Source organism: Pezoporus flaviventris, unplaced genomic scaffold, assembly GCF_033815535.1.
Source record: "Pezoporus flaviventris isolate CSIRO_AGI_PZ_B2104156 unplaced genomic scaffold, CSIRO_AGI_Pfla_v1 ptg000041l, whole genome shotgun sequence".
NCBI lineage: Eukaryota > Metazoa > Chordata > Aves > Psittaciformes > Psittacidae > Pezoporus > Pezoporus flaviventris.
The window spans coordinates 5,208,989-5,229,628 of NW_026892589.1; the positions used below are offsets into that span (position 1 = coordinate 5,208,989).

At 46.5% G+C, this 20,640-nt stretch overlaps 1 protein-coding gene across 2 annotated transcripts; it reads right to left on the reverse strand.

The window, feature by feature from the left end:
- Positions 1–2,002: 2,002 nt before the first annotated feature.
- Positions 2,003–18,621, reverse strand: GGT5 (gamma-glutamyltransferase 5). Of its 2 annotated transcripts, XM_061466010.1 has the most exons (12): positions 18,201–18,621; positions 10,514–10,644; positions 8,900–8,989; positions 7,604–7,793; positions 7,216–7,373; positions 6,634–6,783; positions 6,095–6,228; positions 5,299–5,501; positions 4,798–4,889; positions 4,280–4,389; positions 3,632–3,739; positions 2,003–3,431 (listed from the first exon to the last, which is right to left on the reverse strand). In XM_061466010.1, exons 1-12 carry the CDS (start codon positions 18,359–18,361, stop codon positions 3,285–3,287), a joined length of 1,674 nt encoding a protein of 557 aa, XP_061321994.1. In that variant the 5' UTR covers positions 18,362–18,621; the 3' UTR covers positions 2,003–3,284. The 2 variants fall into 2 exon arrangements, with proteins under 2 accessions (XP_061321994.1, XP_061321996.1); XM_061466012.1 differs by lacking the exon at positions 8,900–8,989.
- Between the last annotated feature and the right edge of the window lie 2,019 nt (positions 18,622–20,640).

Sequence of the window (20,640 nt, forward strand, 5' to 3'; positions counted from 1 at the left end):
AGCTGTTACTGATGACAGTGTGTTAGATGCAGCAAAGGCAGTGGTGGTAAATAACCCAAAGTCATTGTGTTCCTTTATGAATGAGAGTGGTCTGGGGACAAACCTGTATCCTTTTGTCACTGAACTGAGCGCACCGAGTCTCCAGAATGAGCAAGTGTTAGTTCTGGAAACACCTGCATCACAGTCCTCTCTCAAAAGCAGCCCTCTGCTTGGGTGTCAGGGTAGGCAGCAGTTTAAGAAGAAATTCCCAGACTGGTTTAAAACACTTTATTAAAAATATAACTTAAAGACTTCACCAGAAAATAGAGCAGCTTTTGTACAGCGATGCTTTAACAATCTGTGTAAGATGAGTACAAAAATAATTCTCTCCTGTTGGCATGAGCATGAATGGGGAGAGACCAGAGTCGGGGGCTCCTTACTCAAGCCGATCTCAGTCAGCGGTGAGGAGGTGGCAGAATGAGAGCAGAGATCCTACAGGAGCTGTTTGCTAGTGAGGACTACAGGACTGCTGCAGTGGGAGATCTGCGCTCTCATTCCTTTCCGTCTTGCAAATGAAAGCTCTGGTGGGTTTTATAAACTGCTTAATTGGCTCAGTTTCAGTGTTAGTAGCAAAGTTGTTAAATGGCAGTGAGCTCTGGACTACAGATAATATTGCCACACTTTCTTGGTGGGAAGCAGCTGTGATATTGCTGTACTGTGGCAAGGTGATGGGCTGGATTACAGAAGTAATCAGAAGTGAATGCAATTGGAGGCTTAGTTACCTGGTGACTTGCTTTTTTCTGCTACCCAGACATGATGGAGCGTGGCCTAAGGCTGCCCAAAGCTTAAAAGGGAAGGGAGAGCTGCTCTGCCTGTCTGCAGCCAGTGCCGTTCTCGGTTGGTTTTTGTTAACTCTAGCTCAGTTGGGCTGGCCAGAAACAACTTCAGTTCTGGCTAAAGCCAGCGTCTGGTCTAGTTAGTCTGTGTGGTTCTGAAATGTGAGCTGCAGATGGTGTCTGGTGCCCATAGGTGCACCCCATAGGGGGTTATTTCTGACACTAGAACCAATGTACCCAGGAACTGGCAACTGAAGTGAAGGAGGGGGTTAATGACAACAGCGAATTATGTAGATTGAAGATGACTGCCAAAAACCCCCAAAGGAATCCCTTTCAAACGAATATAAACTGCCCCCCCCCCCCCCCAAACTTCAGGCTGATTCCCTGGCCTTAGTCACATTCAGACACATTTGAATGTTTACTAACAGGGTGCTGTGCCACTTCTGCTTGAGTGAGCACCCCTAATGGAGAAACCTGTAGTCCTTCCTGAACTAGGGGATTTAAGATATATTCCACTAGGATGAGGAAGGATGGGGCAGTGCATGGAGCTGGCTCTCCACATAACAAACTTGTCTTTCATATGCATGATGAAGTGCTTGCGGCTATGATCTGGCAGCTCAGAATTCCCTCTCATTAAGCTCATACATCAGAATCCCTTCTTATACAAGCTGCAGTCATGCTATAGTCCTTAGTGTACAACTTCTGAAGGAAAACATGTGTCTGGCTCTAGTCAGCTTGACTCAGCACATCATTAAAGAGCAAGTGAAGGCTGAGATTCCAACAAGTCAATGGGTTTATTGGACAGACTGTGGCTAAGAATGTAGACTTCAAACCTATCTGGCCTTGTTTGCAAGTGGGTTTGTGCGTGGCCTTGTTTGGTTTTTAAGAGTATGTGCACAAGTACTTGTTATGGTGTTTACAAAGGGATTTTGTTTGCTTGGGTACTAGGAATATCATGGGCTATGTGTGAGATAAGAACTAAAACACACAGGGGAGGCCTCTGCTAGTGCCTTGCTCTGATTTGGCTTCAATTTCAGGAACACACATACAATATTGTCTGTGCCCATAGGGAAGTACAGCTCATCAGCTTTCAGAAGATGGAGTTGTTGGGAGTCATGGGAAGTTGTCCCTGGTATTTGAGAAAAGCTTTTGGGAGGTTGGTTTGGGGTTTTTTTTTTAGGTGTTTTTTTTTTTAGGGTTTTTTTTTTTAATGTTTGATTCTTGGCCATTTTGAGCAAAGTAAAGTTATGAAATAACTGCAAAAGACCTTTTGTGTCCAGCCACATGAGTTCTGTTCTCTCCTCCAGAGGATTCCTCTGTTTGTAATAGCTCTTTTAAGACAGTGTATAAGTTCTGCCTAGAGACTAGCTGTGGTAACAGGGAGTTGGAGCATGTCCTTAGACTACAGGAGAAAAGCATTGTGGTAACGCTTGGTAGTGCTGCATCACTTCTCAGCAAGCCCTAGTGTTTGCCTGGCAAGGCTGAGCTCATGACTACAAACAAGGCTTCTGGGCACATATCCTTTGCATGTTGAAGAAAGTTCTAAAGCTCCCCAAAGTAACAGCTCTTCCACTGCAGGCCTCACCTGCCTTCCCAAATGACTTCTGCTGGCATGTGGAGGGAGAACTGGCATGATCTGGGACTCCTCTCGCCACAGGGAGAGGTGCCCCCAGGGAGCTGAGCTGAAGCCTGTCCACCCCAGGGAACACACATTGTCCAATAGGAAGCTTATTCTCAAAGTCACCAATGGGCAGGGTTGAAGGATGCTTTGGCACAGTTACTCTGAGCTTCTGGGTCCCTTGCAACCCCAAAGCAAGAGTGTAGTAGGACAGCAGATGTGAGCTATGGTGAGCCAATTCCATCTGCCTCCTTTGGGAAAAATTGGGCTTCTTTGGGTAAGGAACCAAAGAGGAAGAGTGTGGGGTTTTACTCTCTTCCCTTTCCAAACCCACCCTCTAAGCCTGGACACTTACTTAACGATTTTACAGTTCAGACCCTACAGACACTGCTCCTAATCCTCATAACCAGAATAGCTACTTAATTCACATTGCTGAGTCACAATAATAATTATTGTGGCAATACCTGAAAGAAACCAATCCTACCCTTAACTGGGACTCTCCAACAGGAATGGAAGATACATCTGGGCCATCACAGTGTTCTCAGTGAGGCTTGGACCAGTTTTCCTTTCCCATTTTGTATTTTCTTACTCTGAATAGCTGACATGCTCAAGAAATACATTTTTCCATGTATCAGATAAGTGAGGGAGGGTGTAGCTCTAATCAAGGCTGGCTGACCTGTTGCATTGCCTGAGGGTGACTTGCATGCTCTGGAACTGGGTTTAAGCACAAGTTTTACCCATGCTCTCAGAGGCATCCTGATGGGAACAGGCAATACTGGCATGTCCAAGCCAAAGTACATTCTGAATCTAGTTATCTCCTGTAGTTTTGTGAGCTGTGATGGCATTTCATGCTAATATCCAGCTGACTTCCCCATCTTCCTTTTATCAGAGTAAGCAGAGATGCATTTTCCTTCCTTGGAAATTCCCTGCACAACATTCATCGCAAAATTAACTTTATTTTCCTTATGTCCTCTTCTCAGCAGACTGCTTCTAACCTCCTGTAAGGGGGAGAGAAGAGGAAATGGAGTGAATGGGGCAGAAACCTGAGGTCTTAGCATTGCCAGGTGTAAAAATGAAGGATATGTACATAGGGTCAGGTTGAGAAAGTGAGATTTAAGCAACCAGGATTTTTCAGGAGAGTTACAGAAGCAGGGTCCTTCTCACCAAAAGGAGAAGTTTTCCAAACAAGGCCACTCACCTCATTGAAGTGGTCCTCAAACAGGATACTCTCACCTTCAGTATGCATGATGGGAGCTGAAATAGCATGTTCCAAGTCGTAGCCAAACCACAGCTTGTTTATAATTGCCTGCAAGGAAACAAATGCCACCCTGACTACGGATATTGAATAAAAACCTGGGTCCCATTCTGCCAGCCTCTGCACTGGTGTTAGGCCAGAGCAGCTCTATTGTAAATCCTGCCTGCAGGATGGGGCAAACCTGGGCTGTAAAAGGAGCTGCACTGAACCAGGACTCAACCACCACTCAACCACGAATCCTGCTAGAATAACAGAGCACATAATGATATTTCCCAGAATGCTTTCCCTGAGCCAAAGTGCTGTCCTTGAATTCAATATCTACTGATGGATCTTATGTCTTTATACTGACAACTGTTCTTTCTGTATTCAGCTCAGGTGCTAGCAGGGACTCCTTCCCCTGCTTCTCTCCAGGTTAAGAAAGTTGAAGTAAAAACACTTCTCTTTTTCCTCTTGTGGCTTTACCTGTGTTTTCTTGATATCTGAACAAGATGTTTGTTAGACTTCAGCAGCAAAGTAATTCCTTTTGTTCAGGACAGGTTGTGCTCCCCTTGTGCAGTGGAAGGTACTCCTCTGCAGTACCTGTTCACTCACCATACTAGTAGCACTGACAATCCAGCTTCCACCTGCTCCTCCAATCACCAGCATGTCTCCTGTCTTGGAGATGAGAATGGAAGGCACCATTGCTGAGGGAGGCTTCTCTCCTAGAGCAGAAGCAGAGTATTGTTTCTCCGATGTAGCTCTTAAGGGGGCTGGAGAGACACACGAGTTTAGCTGCCCCACTCTTCTTGCATTTCCCAAGGAAATGAGCTGCTGCTCATTCCTCAAGAAGCTCAAGTCTTTCAGAGAAACAAGTGTGCTTGTGCCCAGACCCTATCTCACAGAAACTGGACCTTAATAGCACAGGCTAAATAGGCAGCACCTCTTGGTATGTATTCAATAAGACCACAGGTATTCAGGTCTTACTGCAGCATATTCAAGTCAGCTGAGGAACTGTAAGCAGCAATCCTGCCATCAGTGTTGATGTTCTCTTTCTTGGCAGACCCAGGGGATACACAGTCTGCATATCCATCTCCTGCCCTGTGTTTTATATTGGGGGTGCTAATACTCACCTGGTTTAATGCTTTTGTCTCCTATGCAGAAATCAGCAAGTTCATTGTTTAGAATGATGCCAGTTTGGTTAGAATACACAAAAGAGCCAAACCTGCAGGGGAGAGAGGAAGCCTTTCAGTGCCCGGTGCTCTGCTGTTGTGGATGACATTAACTGACCCAAGGGGCCCTGTGGGTTATCACTGTCTCTTCCCAACCCAGAATTGCCCCAGATGGGGTGTCCAAAAGGTGCTGCTGTGCCGGTGCCAGAGATGAGCTCCCTGTCACTAGTGCACACGGGGATTTGCCCAATCCACAGAAACTCCACAGAGCTCAGCAAGTTGTTACAGTATTGAGGTGATTCTCAAAGACCTTTCCTGTCATATGAAAAAGCTGTTCACAAGTGAAGACTGCCTACACCAGCGAAGCCCAAGGGCTTTGCATTTCTGGTAAACAGTCTTGCAGGTACCCCGTGAACCTGACACGTGGCCTGTGACACAATTACCAGCCCCCTGGCTACTCACGGGTAGTTGATGGTGCTGGTGGCGGACACAGCACTGCCATCTGCAGCAAGCACAGAGACGTGACTTGTGCCCTTGCTTTTGTATCTGTGGCTGTAGGTGGGCTCCAACAGGTTGTAATGGGTAAGTGGGTGGTCACCACGGGCATCTATTCGCTGTCTGGCGAGCTCAGCAAGCTCGTCAGACAGCATGCGCCCCACAGTCTTCTGCAATGACAGCAAGGACACATAGCTTGAGTCATAAAAGGACAGGCACAGGGTCTTTAGGTCTTTAGGCATAGGGAAGCCTGGGGCATTCAGCCCCAATAGTCTGAGCTTGGGGACCTGAAGCATTCAGATCCAGCCTGAATCCCCAGGCCACTCTCAACACAGAAAGCAAAGCAAGCTCAGTACTGAGGCCTGTCAACACTGGCAAGAGCATATGCACACCCCTCATCAGGCAAGTGAGCACCAGCCTATGGCTGAACAGAAACTGCAGACAGAATAAATGGCCTAATCCTGCCTCTGCCGTGGTCAACTGAGCTGCAGTGCTCTTGCCTAGCAGTTCTGAGTAGTTTCTTTCCTTCTGTGACTGCAAAGCAGGACAGCACATTGCTTGGTACTGTGTGTTGGCAGGCAGGATAGGCAGCCTGCCTGAAGCCTAAGCACATAGGCTAAAATGAGCTGGTGATGACGCAGGTTTTGAAAAAGAAAAGCAGGCGATGGGATTTCCCTGCTCCTTCTCTGTCAAGCAGCAGTGCAGAAGAAGCTGTCAGTGCTGTGGGTGTCTGTCGCTGCCCCTTTGTACCATGCCAGCTTACCAGAGCTTCAGAAAAGGCTGGGTCACGCATGCTGGATTTTAGCATGTTGCCAAACTTCAGGGCCTCTGCAATGCGATGGTAGGTTTCTACCCTCTCCTCAGGGGTTGCCAGTGATGCTTCATGGAGCTTATACTCTATAGAGCAGGATGAAATAATTTTGTTAGAGTCAAGGCAATAGGTTTTTTAAGAACTCTAAATACAAAATTGAAAGGCACCTCCTTTTGCCATCCCAGGTCTTATCAAGTTTTCCCTGTGCTTTAGCAGGATGTGGATACAGAGGCAACCTAGTACTAACTTCTGCTGTGACTTAATCCTTGAAGCCTTGGAAAAATTGTGTGTCCTCTGGCCTTTGCAGCAGCTGTGGTGATGCTGACACATGGTAAAAAGGAGCCAGTTCATCATCCCACTGTACAGCACGGTCATGCTGCTGTTTTGGACCTATTATCGCTCACCAGCTCCATTTCTGCCCAGGACTTCGCTAATGCTCTACAGCAACACTTTGCAAACCTTTTTTTATTTGCTTTCCCTTAGGACTTTACCTTCCAGTATCTTGAGGATGAGCATGAGCACAGCACCTCCCAGGGGTGGTCCAGGAGAAAACACTGTGGTGTGGTTGTTCAGGGTAATGTTCAGAGCTGAGGACAGCTCTGCTTTGTATGCCTTAAGGTCCTCCAGTGACAGGCTGGACCCTTCAACAGAAAACCAGATGGGTAGCTGTCATTAGCACATTATCTTCTACCATCTACCTACTATGGGCTGGCTACACCAGAGCCTTGGTAAAGCTTCTAAAGAACCATGCCTGTATGCTCCCAAATATCTTCCACCAAGCACAGTACTGTCTTCATGTGTCCTCACCTACCACCAAAATCCAGGACACCACAAAGCCTAAGTTGGGCAGGCCAGTGCATGAGCACTGTGGGTGAATGCCAGAGCTGTAGCTTTTAGTCCTGCTTCTATGCCCGAGTTATAAGAACTGGGGAAAGGTGGCCCCTTCCCATGCCAGCTACCATCCCAAGTGGCAAGTGAATGGCACATGTTGGCTCTCCCCTCATGCTGACTCAATGTTAGCCAGCTGCTGGGAAAACGCTTGTCTGTTAGTATTAACTACATCTGGTACCTACCAGCTTTCCTAATGTCCTCCACCAGGGCCTTTCCTATCTGTCCCTCATAAAATGCTGTAGCTCCGTTTTCTGCTACAACCCTCAGTGTCTGCTGCAGCGCTGGCCACCTGAAGGTCTCTCCATGCTTCAAAAACCTCTGACCATCACAAAGTAGTGGGCTATTAAAGAAAAACATCCATCAGTTTTCAGCACATGCTTACTCTGTCCTCAGCACCCATCCCTTTTTCCTACCCAATGATGTCTTTTAAAAACCCAGTTCTGTTCCCTCCCTTCCCATAGCAAGCATTCACTGAGCAGCAGCCTGTGCTCCAAGTCAGCATGCCAGAGGAAGGGTCTGATGCTGAGGGAGCAGTGGTCCTCACACTGCAATTTAATTTGTGGGTCTTACCACAGGCTTTTTCCTAGACTGGCAAAGGCTGGGTGATGAATAAACTTCTCCATAACTGGGGAAATGACAAGTGGCTCTGAAAGGACCTTGATGGTTGGTTCAAACAGGGCTTTCCATGGTAAGCGGCCGTATCGCTTATGGGCTGCTTCATACCCCCGGAGTTCTCCTGGCACAGCGATCCAGCTGGGACCTGAAAGCAGAGCAAGTGTCACACAGTAACAGCCCTGAGGTTTCACCTCCCTGAAAGCACTCCAAGGGAAGTGTGGATTTGTAGAGGCAACTGAGACTTCTAAAAGCAGGCCTGTTTTTTTCACTGTCGATCTTTTTCTGTTCATACATTCTTCTACTTCCTAATAGAAGGGGTATAGAGAAGCCCGAGCCTGACTCCAAGGAGCACAGTGAAAGCACAATGTTGCAGCAAGAGAAATGGGAGCTGGACATAAAAGAAACAGCACTACAAGGAGCCTGGTCAAACGCTAGAGCAAGTGAAGCTGTTAAATTGTCCATCCTTGGAAAAAGGTAAAAACTGTGACAGAACAGGGCCCTGAGCAGCCTGAGCCAGCTCTGACATCCCCCTGCTTTGAGCAGGAGATGGAGCAGAGACTGCCAACTGTCCCTTCCAACCAGAGCTGTTCCTGAGTCCTTTTCTTCTTTCAAGGAGAAGAACATCTCCTCCAGCAGCTAGGGCACACCCTGGAAGAAAATGTGCTAAGGAAGGAGAATGAATGCAGCAGGAAATGTGGAGAGATCCAAGATGTGCTGTGCAAGTGCCTGCTGCCAAACCAGTAGTAGCAGATGGACGTGGAGCTTCCTGGGATGGGAGTAAGGTGGCAAAGAGCTAGCTGAGCTAAGCTAGAGCCCAGCAGTTCCACTCCTGATGCTGCCAGGTTGCTTCCCCAATGTGAGGACATGGGCAGCCACACTAGATTGATTTTTTTCATTTCCAGAAAGTCAGAGGTGCTATTGACACAGTTTTCTCCATAGGAACTGCTGGGAAATGAGTGCTTTGGGAAAGCTGGTCTTCAAATGCAGACTTCCTATGAAGTTATAATGTTACACTCCCATTTCTCCTCCTGTGGTGCTCCCCACCCTCCCTGCTGGTCAGGTTGCCAATGCTACGTAACAGGCATTTTACGGACCTAGCATTTTTCTTACTTTTGCAAAAGTAAGGAAGGAAGACCCAGGATGTGAACAATCAATTAAACAGAGCTTCACATGGGGTCAGCAAGGTCTTAGGTGTCATTCCCCCCCCCGAGCTCTGTGACACAGCCCTCATGGCCCACTCTGTGTCCTTACCAAGAGGGAAACCAGCAGCACAGCTGGACAATAAGTTGTGCGGAAACTCTTGTGGGACCGTCTCACGGGCGTTGATCACCTCGACTGTTCCTAGGAAGGAAAGGGGGGAAATACATAACGTTGTCCTCCTGGAGCGGGTGAACATCACTTCTCAGCAAGCTGTGGGCACGGCACAGGCCACAAGGCCAGAGCCCATGGGGTTGAACTGCTCTGGAGCCCTTTGCCAATGGGCCATGCACACTGCAGGGACAGGCTGTGGTCAGCACAGTCATTTGCATCCATGATTTTAGTTACAGCACAGCAGTGCCTGCCTGGAGGCAACAAAGGTACAGGGACAAGGCCAGAGCATGTCTCCAGCCAGTTAAGGTCCTCTCAGAGCTCTTGGGCCTGAGACACAGGTTGGGATGTGCTGCTTCACATCTGATTTGCAGGTTCCTGACTTCCTCTACATGTGGGACATGTCAGACATAACGTGAGCCTTATGCTCGTTATTGGGCCATTTTGCAAGGGATGGTGAGGTACATCCATCATGTTTATAAGCAGAATGGAGACATCCAAAGATCCTCTATGTATCAGAAAGCTTGAACAGAAAAAAAACCCAATGCCCGTTGTACTTCAGGTGTTATTTCACCTCTTTCTCTGCCTTGTATTTCTGTTTTTCTACCACAGTGCACAGAGGCAGCTGTGCTGCAGGAGCCCACAGAGCTACCTAGCTTACCAAGCACCTGAGCTGTCCATGGCCATGTGCAGCTCTGTGCAGCAGGATACTACAGGTAGCAGAAAAGGACTGTTGGTAGGGGACAAAGGGACATGGATCTGCCAAAAAGGAAAAAAGAACAATACAGGTGTTTTGCCAAATGATGTTATTGTGTAAGAGCCACACAAGCACTTCCAGACCCATGAATCTGTGAGGCTCCTTGGCAGTACTTTTAAAACCACAGCACTGTTACTGTGTCCATTGTTGATTTTACTGTTTAGACCAATAATCTCGGGGGGCTTTGGGGAGCCAAGACAATTAAAAACCTCCAACATTAAAAACATAGATGCAAGATCACAAAACTAGGAGTTAAGCCAAGCACAGAAAGGCTCCCAGCAGGCCCTGACCATTGCTACATTGAGATTTCTGAAATGAGAATGCATCTCTTGGGTCAGAAAGTCACACCAATGCTTTGGGGAGTCCCACCCCCACCAGCGAGAGCAGAATGGGCCCTGAAGTCCCAGCCCAAGGGCTCAAGTGAGCCCTCAACCCCCCCACATTGCTGCACACACCTCACCCTGCTCCCACCTGCCTCCATGGAACCCCAGCAGCAGCTCAGCACCACTCACACCTTGCTGCACTGTCAGCTATATGACTTTGAAATGTAATTTAGGATTCCTTTGTGGGATAAAGCGAGGCAAAGTCAGTTCATTTTATATCCAAAGCTCCTTGCCCCCCTGCCATGTTCTTGCTGCAAAAAGAAGATGCACTCCCTGTAATGGATGTTTGGGTTAAGAAAAGTTTGTGATCAGAGAATGCAACTTTTATATTCAAAAAATTGCTCTGAGAGAACATGAAGGATTCTGACGTTTCCATGGTAGCTGTGTGTCTGCAAGGGAAACGGGGCTGGCCCATACCTTTGCTGGCATTATAGATGGTAAATACAACCCCACCACCCAGGCCTGAACTCTGAGGGTTCATCACTGAGGTGCAGATCAAGGCAGCGATGGCAGCATCCACAGCTGAGCCTCCACTTTTGAGGATGTCCCTGTGGTAAAAAGAGAGGGGAAAAGGGTAACATTAAAATCCAGGAATGACAGAATGGAGGAGCCACACGAAAATGTCTCCCTGGGGCACCTGAAAAGCAGCCCCTGCTTGACAAGAGTACCTAGCAGTTGGAGAAAGCTACTGGCAGCAGTGTGGGGGGTGAGAGCACAGGAAGGCACCTTCCCCTGTGGGAGTGAGAAATCAAAATTAGTGGAAAAGAAGGGGGAGTCCGCAGGGCTAAAGGGCAGGTAGGGGCCAGACCTGTGTGAGGCTGGTCTTCCTCTGGGCAAAGAGTAATGGGAGCGAGCTGCAGACACTCACTAATGCTGCTGTCAAAAAGAGACAGCAAGGAGCTCCCAGACGTGGAGGAGAACGCTCTCAGCAGAGGAGACAGCTTTCCACATGCTGGGACCCAAATAACTGGTTTCTAGCTCTCCAGCTACCGTTTCCAATAAAAAGGACTATGCTGGTCAAGAGGACAGGGGCACTGAAGCAGGAACTATGGGTCCATGTGAAAAGCAAACTCCTGAGACTTTACATGTGAATTAGCACAAAATTCAGGCCTCACTTCATTGCTTCTACAATGTGACTTCCTGGACTTATGTGATCTTAGCACAGACATCTCACTCCCTCCCTGTATCCCCAAAGCCAAAACAAGCATCAAAAAAACAAGTAGGAAAAGCAAACCTCAACTCTTTCTACCTAGGCACAGTCACATTAAAGAATAAACTGGCATTAAGGCAGCCTCATGAATTTGTGCTAGAGAAACATGTCTTAGCAAATACTTCCCTCAAGCACAGCTGAATCATTTCCTTGCAGTGGAAGGACATGGAATCATTTCCTTGCTGTGGAAATGAGCTGGGGTAGGGTTTCCTTGCACAGCCTGCCCATAGCCAGCACTGGTATTTGCTAGGAAGTTTTCTGACTGAATTGGGATATTACTGAGATAATGCACAGCCAGAAGGAAAAGTGGAATAGTTCATTAATTGCAGTGCAACTGTTCCCAGCAGCTGTGACAGAACACAGCATGCACATAGGGACTGCTGTTTATTTTACATCCGTTGATGCTGGTGGGACCTGCTGGGGCTGGGAACAGGATGCTGCTGGCAGGCACACTGATTGTGGCTTTCCTTTGTTTCTCTAAGTAGAGCGCCTTTGGAACCATTGCCTGTAAGGAAATGGACAAGTGGGACATCACCAGGCTTCCTGTTTGGTGTCTGCATGGCTTTTAGTCTCCAGAGATCCCTGGCTGTAGCTCTGAAAATGGAGACTGAGGCTCAGGCTCACCCATCCGTCTCCTCGAAGCAGGGGTAAGAGTCTCACCACATGAATGTCCCTGGGTGGTGTTTTCCTGAAACTGCAGCTTTTAAAATGTTAACAATAGAAGGGAAGGACACAAGGGCTTCCCTTAGGAAGTAAGTGACCCGGCAGAAGGCCCAGACAGCATGGTAAAAGTTGGGGAAACAGGACAGAAGGACCACGATGCTGGCCCAGGACAGTGCTCCGCAGAGACCCTGGCCTATGTACAAAGCCTTGTGCCTGGGAAAACCAGCGTTCTGAGGTAATTTGCAGTGAAAAAACAGCTTTCAAAAGAAATTGCAAGACTGTGTAGTATTCACTTCAATGCAATGTACGAAGCCCTTAACATGGAACATCAGACACATTTTCCCAAAGCCTGAAAAGCATCAGATGATTCTCACTCAACTTCCCAGCCACATTCCCTCTGAAGTGGGTGCCATACACAGGTCACCATGTCCCCAGCAACGCTTGTGCCTGAAGGAGGACTCCCTGATGAAGATCCTCACCCCTTCTTGTGTCATCTGCTGACGGCTGGCTAACTGCTCTGAAAGATGAGTTTTTCCCTCTCTCCCTACTGATTTGCACCAAGCCAGAATGCTCTGCACTGGAACTGCATTAACTTAGCATGTCCTAAAGGGTGGCCACAGTTACCAATTTATTAGATTAACATTCATACACTTAAATGGCCTGTTTCTGGATGATGCCGAGATATTTTTGCTTCCAAGTACTTGTTTCTAAAAGCAACGCTGTGGACTAAATAACCTTTAACTACTGCAAATGTAGTGCACACGCACAAAGCATACAAACCCGAGGGTTTCTGAGCATGACCTTCTCTATGCTCCCGACCTCCAAAACTCCCAGTTAGACACAGAGCCAGGATAACACAAGCCGTGTGAACTCCAGTTTGTAGCTGTGCCTTTGGCTCCCACTGAGATCAGGGAGGACAAATGAGGTCTAAGTCTCAGCAGAAAAGGTGTATTTACCTGCTAGAGAGAGCACAAAACCTCTCCAAGGAGCTGAGACACGGACAGTTACTGCCATTGGCAAAAGGCACACAGATTTCCTGAGAGCATCAAGGAACAAGTGGGAGGAGCACTTTCACCACACATCCTGCCTGGCACAGCGGAGGCAAAGCAAGTGTTTCTTGATAAGCAGTGATTACTCCAGGGTGTTAATCCACCCAATTGTTTTCAGAGGGGTCATGCCCCCAACACTGGCACTGTGTATTCCTCAGAAGGCTTTATTGTTCCTGCTCTGTAACCAGCACAGTGGCAACTTGATTCTTGGCTGCTGCTCCTTGGTGCTGCACCTTGCTGCAGTGAATCCCATCAGTGGGAATAAGCACTTTTCCTAAATCTCTCCCTGGACCTATGCTGGCTTTTGCTTCTGCCAGCTGGAAAACAAACAGATGCAGAGCAGTGCGTGGCAGAGCTCAAACAGCGCATCGGTAGGGAATATAAAGCTTTTTGTGTGGCTGATGGAAAAAGCTTCTTCCATTGCCAGGAGGTAAAGATGCTAAGGTAAAGGTGGGTTTGGGTACTACTCACTGCCAGGGCAATCAGCTCCTGTCTCCTCACGTCTTCTTGACATGAGGACAAAATACTGAGGCGGCCTTTCATACCAAATGCACATCCTTGTGATAAAAACTGCTCTGACTCTCCTTTTAGCCTCCAATCGCTCTTCATCAAAGAAGTGTTTCACTTCACCCAGAGACAAGTTATCTTCCAGCACAGGGCCCCTGTCTGGACCAGATAACTGCACAATATTGCTCTCAGCTCCCAGTCTCCAGTAGGAAAACCTTTCACAGCAGAAGAGCCAGCCTTGTTCAGCACTGAATATTGGGCACAGTTGGCTAAGGGCAATTCTAGAACAGGACCTGCCAACAAGCATGCTGACACACTGGAGGGTTCTTGAGATTGCTCACTTCCTGCAGAGAGCCAGAGCTGCATAAAGATTGCAGAAAGTCGAACCTTACACCATCCAGAATTTACAAACACCAGTTCCAGAGCTGGAAAACCCAAACCTGAAGATGACAGCTGAGCATAACTAAAGAAGAAGAGCACCAAACTGGGGCTGTCCCCCATCTCCTGTTTGGACTAAAGAATTACAGAGCCACACACTTCTTTTACTGACCCTTCCTTCACAGCTGAACTACCAGTAAGGGAAACACATGGGCCCTGAGGTGCTTCTCCCAAACCACCCTCCCCCTTGTTAAAAAACAGATTGCTCTTTGGGCAAGAGGTCCAGTTCTGTTATTCTCGAGAAGTTCAACTGGAAGTTCTATTAGGAGAGCACTCACAGACTCTGTCTTAAACAGCAGCATCTTAAACCAACACTGTATCATGTAATGCCCTAGGAATTTCATTGCTGTTAAAGACAACTCACAGAGCATGTGGTTTGGGTTGCTTTTTTTTTGCTTTTTTTTTCTTTTTGCCTTTTTTTGTAAAAGAAACAACATTTTTTAATTAAAGAATAAAATCTGTAAGTAGGTCAGAGACCAGGTGCTACTTTAAGCTTAGACAGTAGGTGCTGGACCAGTGCGATTTGGTTCATGCCCATCCTGCAGTGAAGGTACTCTGAGCATCCCCTGCAGATTCCTGGGATCTGGGGGGATTTGTAGGATAAAAGGGGTGACTGCAGGGTCCCAGCAGATAGAGCATCTGCAGGGTCAGCAGGGGACAGCAAGGACGAACCAGCACTGCTGGATCACCCTGTGCTGTGCCTGAAGGGACTGGCTGCAATGCCTCCTGCTCTTGCCAGCAGGCAGGCAGGCTCACAGGTTCAGTTACAACATGTGGTTTTCATTTGGTTCCAGCTTTGATAGACTGAAGCCACCAAACCTCATTTATTTCCCACAGCGCTGGAGGCCATATGCTTCCACTAAAAACACTCAGCAATTACAGAAAAAATTAGACTGAGAAAATTTGCTCATTTACCTGATTTTACTTGATTTAAGCTCCTCTAGAAAATCTGTTAGGAGGCTCTGCAGTGTGCAAGTACAAAGCCAGAGGTGTAGCTTGCCTTCAGTTCAAACGATTCACTCTAATTTAATGCACATGTGTGGTCATCAGTGGATTAACCATTTTTGGTGATTTCTAAGCAATAATAGTGGAAATGAGCCTGTTCTAATCCCCAGCTGCAGAGGCTAGCACAGCTTCCTTGAAAAAACTGCATCTGATAACAGCCATGGCTTTGGGACATGGAAAAAATGAGGAAATTCTTATCCCTGGTGTTCAGTGCTCCCCAGGCTGGTCCATGAGCAAGGAGAGTGGCCATGTCCTGTCTCAAACAGAGAGGAGGTGGGAGAGGAGTGAGGTGGCAGAGCTTTGGAGTAGGATCAGGGCAGAAGAAAGCCCATAATGTTGAGCAGTTTAGCAGTGGGGTAATGGTGCAATGGTAGGATGAGAAGACCAGAAGCAGTGACTGCACAGACTCAAACACCAACACAGGAGATGGGTACATGTGGGAAGGAGAAGTCACAGAGCTGGGGATGGAGCAGCAATGAAGCAGAAGAAAGACAGCAGCAGCAGCAAACGGCTCAGCAGAGACTCAGGAGCTGCAATACAGGTCCCAGCTCTTGTGCCATGGGGATCTCACCATTCATGATTGCTGTATAACTTCACAAATCTACAGTATTCCAAGTCCAAACAGCCAGTACAAAAATTTGCAGATTTCTGCGTAACTGCAGAAAAAGAGTGACCCAGTGCTTAGTAAGAAACAGAAAAACCCAAGATAAATCTTTTCATCTTGCTTCCTCTCTCCTAAGACTCATGGATTTGGGAGTTTAATTATATTTGAACAACAGAAGTCCACAGCACTGTTGTCATTTCAAACCCACCTGCTGAGTGGCTGCGCAGAAAGAGGCTGGGTCTATGCATCAAGGGATGCTTCACTTTGCCCAGCTCTTGCTTTTTTTCTAGCATTAAATTGCAAATGAAGTGGCAGCTCATGGGGACAACAGGGTCTAATGGCTAAGACTACTCTGAGAAAGTGGATTTTATTGCTACAACTCTGACAAAATTCCTATATGATGCTATAATCTTGTTCAGCAAAGATTAGAGAGAAGGCCACTATATGCTTCTCAGTTCCTGATGCTCCCATCCAGACCTTTGGATCAGGCTCAAGGAAGCCCTCCCCCTGCACAGTCACACAGAAGGTCAGTGCAAGAAGCACCCTGAGCAGGACAGATTGCTCTGAAAGGCAGAGACTGTGATGTGGTATCCAGAAAGTACAAGTGCCATGCTAGACTTCCTCATTTATACTTATTTATATTGCTTTGAGAACTAATTTAGTGGTGACTATCATGTGCTAATAGCTAAGAACTAAAATGCGACATACAGATCTAACAGCACAGAAATGTCTGGGAGAAATTAACAAGATCACATTGAGTACAGAGCATGTAGGAAGCTTCCTCCAGCCACTACTATGGGCCAGTAAGGACAAAGAGAAATATGCCAATGACAACAAAAAGGGCAACCATACAAAGCTTCTGACCACAAGCTCTGTTGCAGAGGAACATTTTCATAAACGAACAGTTTTATTATGGTCTATTGCAAGAACATGAGCAGATAGCTCAAGCTGGGAGATCAAGCTGGGAGAACAACACAGGAGCTTGGTTCATTCCAAGCAGAAAATGAGCACACAGGTTTCCAGGACTGGCTGCAGGCAAAGGATAGCAGGAAACGCAGCAGATAGCATGCAGCAATAGGGGAGCAGAGCTAACCACTGGGTGGTATAGAGAACCAAGGTGAATAGTGCTGGCTGGGGAGACCCAGGGGGCTTGGAAGGGCTGTGGGAGACAGCTGATACATTTGGAGCGTGATACATCAGGATGTGATGTGCAGATGCCCCAGGCTGGGGAAAAGGGGGAAAAATGTGTGATGGGAAGTTGGAGCAAGGGCAGAATTTTGTGGAGATCACTATTTGTAGGAAATCTAAGATGGTCCATCAGACTGCAGGGACACAAATGGACCTCGTCAGCAAGTGCTGGAGGCACAGATACAGCAATGGTTGAGGTACTGCAGAGAGAAGAGAAGGAAACAGATGACAGCCCAACAGCAGGAGCCAGCTAGCCAAAGCTTATCAGTTGTCCACCTGATCACAGATTTCTGTAGCTCTCACTTCAGTGCCTTCCAGCTGATTCTACAATACTTTAAGTAAATTCCAATAGCTGCAGAACAAGTGCTGTGGTTTTCCCAGCAGATTCTTTTGAGTAATTCAATAATGTATTTTCCTCTATTTCCATTAATACGGACTTAAAAGATACTTATTCTGCCCTCTGAAGAGCTAACCTATGGCTTAGCATAAATAAACCCATGTGCAGTCACGGTACATTTTCTCCAACTACTCAGAAATGCTGTGACACCACATCATTGCATGAACACACGTGTGACATGGCAAGCATGGTGTAATGGCACCATGTCTTACCTCACTCATCCAGCCACAAGGCAGAGCACACAGCTCAGAGCACACATCCATTGCTGGAGCATCCAGCATGTAGCTTGCGAAGTTCCATCCTTCTACTTTCATGCATAAAAGCATTTAAGCACTGAAGTAATTAATAACATAGGAGACAAAATGTTTGAGAGGGAGATTGCTACACTACAGCTTGCTACAGGTCTTATGACTTGCACAACTAGAGTATTTTTTAAACCTACATATTTCCTTCCAAGAGATGGAAGTATGTCTTTTGTAGTTACACTGTCTTGGCCAAATTTCAATTAAACTTGCTCTGTGCTTTCCAATACAGTGTCTTTTGTCATAGCAGACACACCTGCTGCAGGCTACAGTCCTTAAACACACACCCTAAAGGGTGGGATGCCCAGTCTCCCTTACCCTCCCAGCTGCTGCTCTCTACTTGCTTTCACTTCTTCCTTAGTTTATTCCTAAACCACTTATCTGACAGACTTACCACCATGAAGTAAACAGTTCATTTCCTGCTTTCCCACTTAAAAACAACATTGTATTTGTATATTGTAAATATTTGTACCTTCCAAAAGACCATGGGGTTGCAGTGCTGCAGATTTTTGTGACATGGGATAATGAAAATAAGCAACAATCACAGAGGCAGAGCTCCATCTGCTCTCTGAGCTGCTCCACTGCAGACGGAGAACACTGAGAGCAGCACTGTTGCTTAGCCCCAGAAGTGGGGACAGGGCAGAAACCCAGCTCACCCCCATGGTTAGTAGTGTCCTGTCAGTCCAAGACCACGACATACACAACAGATAACCCGCAAACCCAAGCGATCCATGCACATACCGGCCGATGACAGAGCAGGTCTCAGTGTCAGCAGCCACGGCGCCGTGCAGGTACTGCTGAGGACCACACCTGGGTTGAGTCAGGATGACCACAAGTGTAACAACCACAGCCAGCACCCCCAGGGTCAGCAGCACCAGACAACAGACCTTCCCCGTAGACATCTCTATTCCGATGCTGCCAGAGGCAGCTGGGAGCCTTTTACTCCTTTGTGAAGGCGCCTGCTTTGCTCAGGGTGGAAGTAGAGGATCCCGGCGGGTTTGGAGGGAGGTCCCACTGAAGTGGGCTCTGCCCTCTGCCACTGGGAATTACACTTGCTTAAAGAATAAAAGCTGCTAAAAAGGAAGCAGAGTACTCCTTCTTTCCTGCTCCCTTACACGTGAGAAACTTTTCACTCTCTTTTGTAAACTAAACTTTTTCTGGCATATCCACCACGTGTCTTTTTTTTTAAGGCTCTGATGAAAATGTTTAACACATTCACTGCTGGAGCACTTTAAAGTGAAATCTCTACATGGCTTATTGGCTTCACACAACTTCCCTGTCTTCACATCCTTACCCTTTGGTGCAGATCACCAAACAAAGGCAGCCTACATGGTGAATCACTGGGAAAACTGTATCAATCCTACACTGGGATTGCAAAGTTGGGGAATTTTCTTTCCATAAGACTACTCAGAGAAGTAAAAGCTAAATACAAAGCCATAACCTTCATATTTACTCTTATTTTACTTTACAGTTTATTATAATCTTGCTTATTTTTTTCATCACTAAATCTTGCCACTGTCCACACCATGGATCTTCTGTAAATGAACATAACAGAATACCTTGAATAAAGCAGCACACCTCGGCACAAAACATTCAGGGTAAAAACTCTGAGATCCAGTCTGTACCAGTCAGCAACCACAGCACCCAGAGAGTGAACAGCTGTTAAATAAAACCAGACCCAATTTCTAACAGAGCAACAATAAGCAGCATGTACTGCTACACAGTGCAAATGGGCCCAGTTAGCTCAAGAGCCTCTTAATTATACAGTTCTCCTTGCACTTCAAAAGCAAAAGATATGGCTTCAAATCTGCCTTCTGTCTTTCTAAAAGATGTTGTCTGAAATCTTTTTCCAGCTAGATTTGGGAGAAGGGGAATCACCTGTGCAGATTCACACTTGTATTTCACTGCAGACTGAACTTGTACTCAATAAAATTCCTCATAGCTAAGTAATACTATTTCATGTATCATATCTCAAGAACTGGCTCTAATAGACTAAACTGTCCTTTTGTAGTTATATCTTCCTGTAAGATTATGTTGGGGAGCTGAGAATGGTCCAAGAAAAATACATTGGTTTGTCTGAGATAAAACCGTGGTCCCTGGGGAATAATGTGGCTTCTCCATCTCTGTCTGACTTGGCAAATATACTTGGCATGTGCAAAAAAGCTTTCACAGCTCTAATGTGGCTCTATTTCACCTCATTGTGAAACACTGCTAATCTTGTAAAATGTCTCAATTCCTATAAGACTTCCATATTTTATTTTTGTCAAACTACTCTCTAACACTTAAAGAATCATCATTCTGGTGTTTTTTTTTTGCAGGGGAAGCTCCTCCCTTTCAATTCACATCAGTGCTGGAAACCCCAACCACTCAGTACCAGCAGACTCAAGGCTCAAGTCGATTTTACCCATTTACTTTCATCAAATGCCATGGAGAACTCAATTGCAGTCTTTTCCATCAAATTCGGGTTTCAACTCAGCACATCAAACATCTGTATCTGGAAAATCAACCCTTGTGCTGCCAAGGAGGAAACCTGGAAGAGGCAAGAAAAGAGAACATCATCTCCCAGACCATGCCTGGGAAGGCAAAGACTTGGTTATGATCTATTCTAACAGATGCTCTCACAGGCAAACTCATTTGTCTTTTAGATATATAAATGAAGACTGAGCCTCCTTATCTCTTCCAATGTGTAACCTTTACAGTCCTGTTGGTGCAACACTCACCTCTGACTGTATTATGCTACAGAGTCTACACTGACCCTTCTATGTGAGAGGCTACTTAGCTCTCTTGGAACTCGGGTATTTACTGACCCTTACAGGCCAAGATATACTCAAGGACATTTTAATTAGAATTGTGATTGTTAACAGAATCATCATTTACTAACTAATAAATAGGCACAGTATCTTTAAATTGCCCTTTATGTTGTTAGGTCCTGTAACATCTTTGTCCAAACCTTCAATCAAGAAACCAAATTTGAAAATTATTTAAAATCTGAAGTCCAGGCATTGATAACATTGTCATGAATACCACAGCTACTTCATGGAGGGTAAGAAGTCATCAAAGGATAGAAGTCCTAGGGTTTTAAGAGCAGAGGATAAATTACTACTTGAAGGAGTTGGGAAGAGATTCTCTCTGAGGGTAGATTATTGCAGAGATATTGAAGAGTCTTGACCATTGGGCTTAG